This window comes from Emiliania huxleyi (assembly GCF_000372725.1).
Source record: "Emiliania huxleyi CCMP1516 unplaced genomic scaffold EMIHUscaffold_228, whole genome shotgun sequence".
In the NCBI taxonomy this organism is placed as follows: Eukaryota; Haptophyta; order Isochrysidales; family Noelaerhabdaceae; genus Emiliania; species Emiliania huxleyi.
The window spans coordinates 150,589-158,956 of record NW_005200351.1 but is presented as its reverse complement, the minus strand read 5'-3'; the positions used below and the strand labels follow the sequence as shown (position 1 = coordinate 158,956).

General features: G+C 65.2%; 2 protein-coding genes across 2 annotated transcripts; both read left to right on the top strand.

Annotated features, from left to right (window-relative positions):
* Window positions 1-509: 509 nt before the first annotated feature.
* EMIHUDRAFT_235963 (hypothetical protein) lies at window positions 510-1,985 on the top strand (the record flags this gene model as incomplete). Its single annotated transcript, XM_005779727.1, has 7 exons — window positions 510-551; window positions 890-1,073; window positions 1,149-1,223; window positions 1,313-1,387; window positions 1,477-1,551; window positions 1,634-1,708; window positions 1,792-1,985. The coding sequence occupies 7 exons, from the start codon at window positions 510-512 to the stop codon at window positions 1,983-1,985; spliced, it is 720 nt and encodes a 239-aa protein (XP_005779784.1).
* A 2,965-nt stretch (window positions 1,986-4,950) lies between these two features.
* Window positions 4,951-7,236, top strand: Sar1a-2 (Sar1 GTPase). The gene is made up of 9 exons (XM_005779726.1): window positions 4,951-4,981; window positions 5,190-5,249; window positions 5,318-5,437; window positions 5,512-5,581; window positions 5,661-5,728; window positions 5,809-5,924; window positions 6,061-6,114; window positions 6,188-6,573; window positions 6,628-7,236. The coding sequence occupies exons 2-8, from the start codon at window positions 5,207-5,209 to the stop codon at window positions 6,290-6,292; spliced, it is 576 nt and encodes a 191-aa protein (XP_005779783.1). The 5' UTR covers window positions 4,951-4,981; window positions 5,190-5,206; the 3' UTR covers window positions 6,293-6,573; window positions 6,628-7,236.
* Window positions 7,237-8,368: the final 1,132 nt, after the last annotated feature.

Sequence of the window (8,368 nt, the reverse complement as noted above, 5' to 3'; positions counted from 1 at the left end):
CGGCTTTATGCACACGCACGCAGCCGATATATAGGTATTAGGTATACGACTTCCGTCACGCCGTGTGAAACTGTGAAAGCCGCGACACCCCTCGCCCCGTCGCCCGCGAGGCAACGAGCTCCCCACACTCCGCCCGCCTGCTGTCTCCAATCTCAAAGTCGTCACCAACGTGATCACAGTAGGTGGTACGCGTGCTCGCCGCGGCTTCCACACTCACGTTGAAATCCTGGCGGTAGTATGGTGAGAGCACTCGGCAGCGCGGGCCGCCGCCGGCGTCCGTCGCAGGGCACGCGTCATCTAGGGTCTGCCACAGGTGCCTCGAGTTTAAGCCCAGGGGAAGTCGAGACGCCCGCTCGATCAGATTGAGAAGCACGTCCAGCATGACGTTCCACACACGGTCACGGAAGTGAACCTTGTCGAAAGGACGCGGAGTACGGGCGTTGCCGTTGGTGGACGCGTCAGTGAAGGCGAACGCGTCTACGCAGAAGAGGCGCGGCCGCGTGGCCTGCATGTTTCGGCAGGCAGGCGGCGTGCGTGACTCGCCGCGTGACGTTCGTCATCAGCCGCCGCTCCTCGACCAAGTCGGGTGAAGCGGTGTCGTGTTCAGAGCCTTTCCTTTTTTGGGCCCTATTCAACTATCGTACGATTCCAAGACTTTGACACCTGTCCGAACGCAACCACGAGCAGCATTCCATTCGGGTACCAACCATTCGTGGTTGCGCCCCCTCCAAGCCCGCCACCGCCCTCGCCGCCACCCTCGCCGCCACCCGCCTCGCCGCCGCCACCCTCATCGCCGCCGCCCAGCCCGCCTTCGCCGAGCCCGCCACCGCCCTCGCCTCCACAGCCACCCAGCCCGCCATACGTCGTTCCAGACAGGGAATCTCTCCAGGCCGCGGTCGACCTGTGGTGCAGCGACGAGGCGGCGGCGCTGGTCACATACGGCCCGATCTCGAGCTGGAACGTGCGGGCCATCAATGACATGTCGAAGCTGTTCGCCTACAACGAACGTGATGAGGCAACGTGCAACCCTGACATCGGCGCCTGGGACATGAGCAGCGTCACGGACACCAGCGGTGCGCCCTCGGCCTCTGAAGCTCTCTCGGCAAACCCCATCTCACCGTGCTTCCGCCTCGTGTGTGCGTGTGCAGGGATGTTTACCTACGCGACCTCCTTCAACCAGGACATCAACAGCTGGGACATGAGCAGCGTGACGAGAACCGACAGTGCGTCCGTCCCCGCGCCTCTGCAGCCCTCTTCGCACCCTCCCCCGGCCTCCGCTCACCGTGCTTCCGCCTCGTGTGTGCGTGTGCAGCGATGTTTGCCGGTGCGACCTCCTTCAACCAGGACATCAACAGCTGGGACATGAGCAGCGTGACGAGAACCGACAGTGCGTCCGTCCCCGCGCCTCTGCAGCCCTCTTCGCACCCTCCCCCGGCCTCCGCTCACCGCGCTTCCGCCTCGTGTGTGCGTGTGCAGCGATGTTTGCCGGTGCGAGAGCCTTCAACCAGCCGCTCAACAGCTGGAACATGAGCAGCGTGACGAGAACTGACAGTGCGTCCATCCCCGCGCCTTGCAATCGTGTTTGACTCCCCTCGTCCCAGCTCGTCTCGCCCCGCCGCGTTTGCGTGTGCAGGCATGTTCCTTGACGCGGCCTCCTTCGACCAGCCGATCGACAGCTGGGACATGAGCAGCGTGACGAGAACCAAAGGTGCGTTCCTCCCCGCGCCTCTGCAATCGTGTTTGACTCCCCTCGTCCCAGCTCATCTCGCCCCGCCGCGTTTGCGTGTGCAGACATGTTCAATCTCGCGGCCTCCTTCGACCAAGACATCAGCGACTGGGACCTCACGTCCAATACTCGATGCGCTGACATGTTTGCGTACGCGGCATCGAACAGCTGCACGATCTCGTCCTCCTGCAAAGCCATCTCGTGCACACTTTCGCCGCCACCCGCCTCGCCGCCGCCGAAGCCGCCGCCACCAACGTAGGGTGACTCGTTCGTAAGTCATCGTCTAAGTGTATTGATCTGGTACGGTACAATGTGAGAGACTATACGGCTGGCGAGCTGAGTCGTAGAGCCGTGTAGCTCGTACGGTGTATGTGTTTTGAGAGCTCCATATCTCGCGGTGACGTGTTGCGCACTCGACAGTCGAGCCCAGGTTCGCCTCTCTCCCGGCGCGCTGGCCTGCGTTAGTATTGCCGGTGCCCCGCCGGTGCGCCAGAAAGGAAGGCTACTGCTCGCGCGCGCCGCGTCGTGTGTAGAGAGAGCCGCCGTACAGCGTACACATGCGGGGGGGTGAAAGAGCTCAGACCTCAGTCGCTCCCATATGCGGTCACTTTGATAAAAAGAACTCCCGGACTGAGATACACCTACATCCCCTACGTCCTAGCTACACGTATGATCTGGTGCTTGAGAGAGAGAGAACACCCCCCTCTCCCTTTTCATTAAGCTAAAAGTACGTATACCTATCTAGATACCCGAGAGAGATAGAGACCGAAGCCCGAAGGTACCCCCTGTATCGGGGTTATGCGTTATGGGGGGTTTACGAGGTGTGAACGTGAACAGAGTAGCCAGATCGCTGTCGATCGTTACGGCACGCATGGGGGGCCTCCCGGACGTATGATCCTAGCCCAATAAGCTCCACGGAGCAGATTTGGATTTTTGACAGAATTAAATGCACTGCCCCCGCTCGGTACTAATAGTCGTAGTTTTGGGGGCGGCGCCCCTCACGGCACCACACTGACGCCGGACAGCCCGAGATTAGCCTAGCAGTGAGTGGGAATCGCCTGCCGGTCGGCTTGGCACGAGCCAAGCACTTGGGTGGCCGTCAACCGAGTCCGAGCGGTGCCTGAGGTGGGTGCCACGGCGTCCGCACGAAGGCGTGGCGGGGTGAGGAGCCAGGGGTGGTGAACACCTCCCTGACGGGCGCGCGGCGCGCCGGATGGTCCGCCGAGGCCGCCGCCGCCCCGGCGGCGGCGATGGGGGCGGCGGGGCCGACCCGGCCGGCGTTTGTCGGCTCCACCTACAGAAGAGCAGTCTCTGTGGGTCGACGATACTAACTCGGTAGTAACGCTGAGCGGTGCTGTGCGACGCCGCGTCGTGCGCGAGGCGACCTCCTGGGGCTACCTGGGCTGGCAATGGATGCCACCAGGACGCACGGCTAGCAGGAGCCAGTCGGGCATGCCCTGCTGTGGAGCAGAGCCTGCTGGCGCACCGGCGATACTAACTCAGCGCGCCGCGAGAGGCAAATCTGGGCGACTTTGGAGGCGCAGTTCTCGAGCTTGCCGTCGACGATTGATGTCGGGTAAATTGTCACTGCCGTCCGGGAAGGTCTTCTCTCAGCAGGCCGAGCGCCGTGGCATCGCGCTGCTCGCAGCGCTGTTGCGGCGCCGAAACCCCCAAAACTCGCGAGACCTCGATACTAACAAAGACTAGGATATTGGGGCTAGGGTGAACTCCTGACGGGGTTTGGGATGTTTCTACCTGTAAATTCTACCTGTAGTTGGTATACAAAAGAGTTTTAACCGGTCTGTGCCAGGAGAGGGCGCCGGCGCACCCAAGCTGTTGAGCATGTCCCACACCCAGTTGATGAGGAACATGGCGGCCGCAGCAGAGCCTGTGGCGCGGGGCAGCACGACGCGCTGAGCCTCTCTTGCTCTTGCTTGGGTGGCTGCGTGCAGGATGCGATCCGCCGCAGACGGCTCTTCCCCCTCGACCCGCGGCCGCGGAGGCCGAGCAGGCGCCGACCGGGCCATCTCGGGGTGACTGTGCGCAGCTTCTGCCGATGGGTGCGCGGCCTCGCGGATCTACGGTGCGGCGCGAGCCTTGCGATGCTGCGCGCCGAACAAACGTGAACTCTGTGGGCCTTGGCAAGAAAAGAATTTTTCGGCTCACGCCAACGTCCCCACCCCACCCCGCACGCAGCAGACAGACACACTAACTTAACTGGTTGGAACATACATGCCCAAACAAAAAGCGGGCAGATGCAATCTGTGAGGCAGTGTGGATTACGCAAAATTTTATACACACGCGCCGTCGAGCAGCCGCGCGAAACCCAGCCCATGTGCCATGACAGCCTGGGGGTACAGGGATCGGACCCACGTAAAAGGGTGCCGTACGGCCGTCCACCGCGCGTCCGCCGCTGATGTGCAACGTCCAACGATGGGCCTGCCTCGTCGCTGGCCCGCCTTTCGCTGGCTCTCGCCGCCACCGAGCCCCGAGCCTCCTGCGTGCGACTGCGGCGCCACCGTGCTGCCACCAACCCTCTCCGGCTCCGGACAGACCGCCGTCATCATCGTGCTCCTCCTCCCAGTGTGGCTCGGCGTCATTGTCTGGTGAGCAAAAGCCTCTCTCCGCAAGCTCTCGCCGCCTCACGGGCTTACCGAGCAGCCGCCGCATGCGATGGATGACTCGCCCCTCCCCGTGTGCGATGCAGGATGCTCATCGCGCGGCAGTCGCCGCCGCCCGCGAGGCTCTCGAGGAGGTGTGCCGACTCGCCGTCCGCCGCGAGGCAGGCCCGTCGTTGGACGTTGCACATCAGCGGCGGACGCGCGGTGGACGGCCGTACGGCACCCTTTTATTCCGATCCCTTAAAAGGCTGTCATGGCACATGGGCTGGCTTTCGCGCGGCTGCTCGACGGCGCGTGTGTATAAAATTTTGCGTAATCCACACTGCCTCACAGATTGCATCTGCCCGCTTTTTGTTTGGGCATGTTCCAACCAGTTAGTGTGTCTGTCTGCTGCGTGCGGGGTGGGGTAAAGAAAGAAAGAAAACAGACACGCCAAACGAGGGATGGGACGAGGACAGGGTCCCCACCTGCACGAGCAGGATTTTGGAAGAACGATCAGGGGGACAGGTGGGGCTCTCCTGCTCCTGACAAGGGACACGTGCGGGGTGGGGTGGGGACGTTGGCGTGCGCCGAAAAATTCTTTTCTTGCTAAGGCGCACAGAGTTCACGTTTGTTCGGCGCGCAGCATCGCAAGGCTCGCGCCGCACCGTAGATCCGCGAGGCCGCGCACCCATCGGCAGAAGCTGCGCACAGCCACCCCGAGATGGCCCGGTCGGCGCCTGCTCGGCCTCCGCGGCCGCGGGTCGAGGGGGAAGAGCCGTCTGCGGCGGATCGCATCCTGCACGCAGCCACCCAAGCAAGAGCAAGAGAGGCTCAGCGCGTCGTGCTGCCCCGCGCCACAGGCTCTGCTGCGGCCGCCATGTTCCTCATCAACTGGGTGTGGGACATGCTCAACAGCTTGGGTGCGCCGGCGCCCTCTCCTGGCACAGACCGGGCGCGCACAGACCCGACAGCGCGCTGCTGAGTGTAGGCCTCGCGCACAAGAACGCAAAGATCCTCTTCCTCGGGTTGGACAATGCTGGGAAGACGACGCTGCTGCACATGCTCAAGGACGAGCGCCTCTCGCAGCACAACCCCACCCAGCACCCGAGTGCGCACTGCCGCGGCGCCGTCACGCGCTCCCCCGGCCGCCCCTTACTGAGCCAGCCTCCGCACGCGCCGCAGCATCGGAGGAGCTCTCGATCGCCAAGATCAAGTTCCGGACCTTTGACTTGGGAGGCCACGAGATCGCTCGGTGCGCCGCGCCGCGCCGCCTGCGCCCGCCCGCCTGCACCCACTCGCGCTCCTTGATCCACCGCGCCCGCGGCTGGCAGGCGCGTGTGGAAGGATTACTTTCCGCAAGTGGATGCGATTGTCTTCCTCGTGGACGCACACGACCGCGGTGCGGCGCGCGCCCGTGGCTCCGCCTCCCCTCGCCTCCCGCTCACAGTCGCGCCGCCCGTGGCCCGTGCAATCACGCAGAGCGCTTTTGCGAGTCGAAGAAGGAGCTCGACCAGCTGCTGAGCTGCGAGGAGCTCCACGACGTGCCATTCCTCATCCTCGGGAACAAGATTGACCTCGGCCGCGCGGCGTCCGAGGCGCGCCTCACCGACACGCGCGCCTCAGCGACACACCCGCGACCCTCGCTCCGTGCGCGCGGCCGCGCCGCACCCTGGCACGCGCCGCCGCCGGCGCGGAAGTATGGCGGCGGAGGCGGCTTCATGTCACAATTAGGACGAGCTGCGGGTGGAGCTCGGCCTGCACCACCTGACGACCGGCAAGGGCAAGGCGCGCTGCATCCAGCTCGCGCGCCGTATCGCCGATCGTCGGGACTCAGCCCCTCTGCCCGCCCTCGCGCCAGGTTGCGCTGAACGGGATTCGGCCGATGGAGCTCTTCATGTGCAGTGTGGTGAAGCGCGCGGGCTACGGCGATGGCTTCAAATGGCTGAGCAACTACATCAACTGAGGGAGGGAACGAAACTAGTTGGGCAGGCTCCGACCCACAGCAGGGTGCCGAGAGGGCCCACCCGCGTCGCTTTGTGCCAATGAGCGCGCTCCCCCTCTTGGTTCAGCGGTGCGGCGGGGGAGGGTGCGCCCGCCGCTCAAAACCGTGCGCTGCGGCGGGGGGCGGCTTGGATGCTCGCGTTTCTTAGTAGACGAAAGGCGATGTATTGACTGTGTTTCCGGCTCATCCTCCAACCTCCTTCTGACGTTTCGAGGCGCAGGGGGAGGCCGCAGCGTCCAGCGTACAGCCTGCAGCGCGAGAGCGCACCGCAGCTCTGCGGAGCTGAACCTCGCTGTCGCTCATAAACTCAGTCCTCGTCTGAATGAAGCGTGAAGCCGCCGCGTAAGGGCGGAAATTTTGCTGTCAACCATCATCGAACATCACACATCGCAGACAGAAGAACGAGTACGACGTAGCAAGTACTGCAGACACAAGACGAAAGGTCTTGGGTGCTGCAACTTGGGACGCCACTATATCACAGTTCACAGCACCTCTATCCGGTCCAGCTGGAGGCAAGCCGCCTCGACACTGAGCGCTGCCACGAGCTCGTCCGTGCCATTCCTCCCGACCTGCGCAAACGCCCACGCGGTGGAAGCCAACTCCTGCGGCTTGTACTCTCCCGCGGCGAGCCGCGGGCCCGCAGCGGCCGCGATGCCATCAAAGAGCGCGGTGGCGGGGCGGCCGGCCGCCGCGAAGGACCAAGCCAGGTTGGCAAGGCCCTGCGCGTCGAACTCGTCGAGCAAGGGCGTCGCCCGTGCGGCGAGGGCGTCGAACAGCGCGGGCGAGGCGTGAGACGCCCTCGAGAAGGCCCACGCGGTGAGCGCGATCGATCGGGGCCCAAACTGGTCCACGCGAAGCACGGCCGCCTGGGCGATGGCGTCGAAGAGAAGCGGCGCAGAGTGATTCGCCGCCTGAGAGGAGGGCGAGGGACTGTGAGGAGGAGCGCCGGCGTGGCGACACGCAGCCGGCGTAGCAACCACCGCGAAGCTCCATGCCGTCGACGCCAGCTCCTGCGGCTTGAGCTCGCCCGCCCGCCGCGTGGCGGCGACGGCGACGGCGGAGAGCAGTCGCGGCGCAGGGTGGCCGAGCTTCGCAAACGCCCACGCCGTGTTGGCGAGCTCCTGCGCGTTGAAGTCGGAGATGCGGACCCGGCAGGCGTAGGCGAGCTGCTCGTAGAAGGGCGGCGCCTCGTACTGGGCCGTCGCGCACGCCCACGCCGTGTTGGCGAGCTCCTGCGGCTTGAAGGAGCCCAGCCGCGTCACCGCCGCCAACGTGATCGCCTCGAAGAGGCTTGGCGCCGGATGCCCCGCTTTCGCGAACGCCCACGCCGTGTTTGCGAGCCCCTGCGGCTGGAACTCGCCGAGCCGCGGCGTGGCGGCTGCGGCGATTTTGTCGAGCAGTGCAGGAGCGGCGTGCTCGCTCTTGCCGTACGCCCAAGCCAGATTGGCGAGCTCCTGCGATTTGAAGTCGTCCAGGCGCGGGGACGCGGCCGCGGCGATGGCGTCGAGCAGTGCAGGAGCGGCGTGCTCGCTCTTGCCGTACGCCCAAGCCAGGTTGGCGAGCTCCTGCGCCTTGAACTCGTGCAGGCGCGGGATGGCAGCGACGGCGATCGCGTCGAGCAGCGCCTGCGGCGGCGCCTGCCCCGCGCTCGCCTTGGCAAAGGCCCAGGCTGTGAGGGAAAGCCCCTGCGGACCAAAGGCGGCTCCGCCCTCCTCGGTCACGCGGAGCGCTGCCGCGACGCCCAGAGCTCGCCAAAGTGCGTCCCACTCGTCGCCATCGCTTGTGCCAGCACCGCTAAAGTGCCCGAGGCGCGCGAGCGCGTGCGCAGTGCTCGCGATCGCGCGTGGCCCGAGCGTGTCTGCGAGGACGACCGTCTGCTGGCGCAGCGGCGCGAGATCACCGGCGGACGACGCCCGCCCTTCCTTTTGGGAGGTGCTGGCAAGCCTCGACCAGCAAGTCGCCAAGTGAATCTCGTTGAAGGCGCTTCCGTGCTCCGCGTGCAGCCGCAGCACCTCCGACGCGCTCTCGGCTCGGGCG

Bases quoted from the DNA above. Each gene is read 5' to 3' on its own strand.
- Sar1a-2 (XM_005779726.1), top strand. From the start codon at position 5,207: ATGTTCCTCATCAACTGGGTGTGGGACATGCTCAACAGCTTGG. The intron at 5,250-5,317 runs GTGCGCCGGCGC...TGCTGAGTGTAG, and splicing joins GGACATGCTCAACAGCTTGG to GCCTCGCGCACAAGAACGCA. The intron at 5,438-5,511 runs GTGCGCACTGCC...CACGCGCCGCAG, and splicing joins CAACCCCACCCAGCACCCGA to CATCGGAGGAGCTCTCGATC.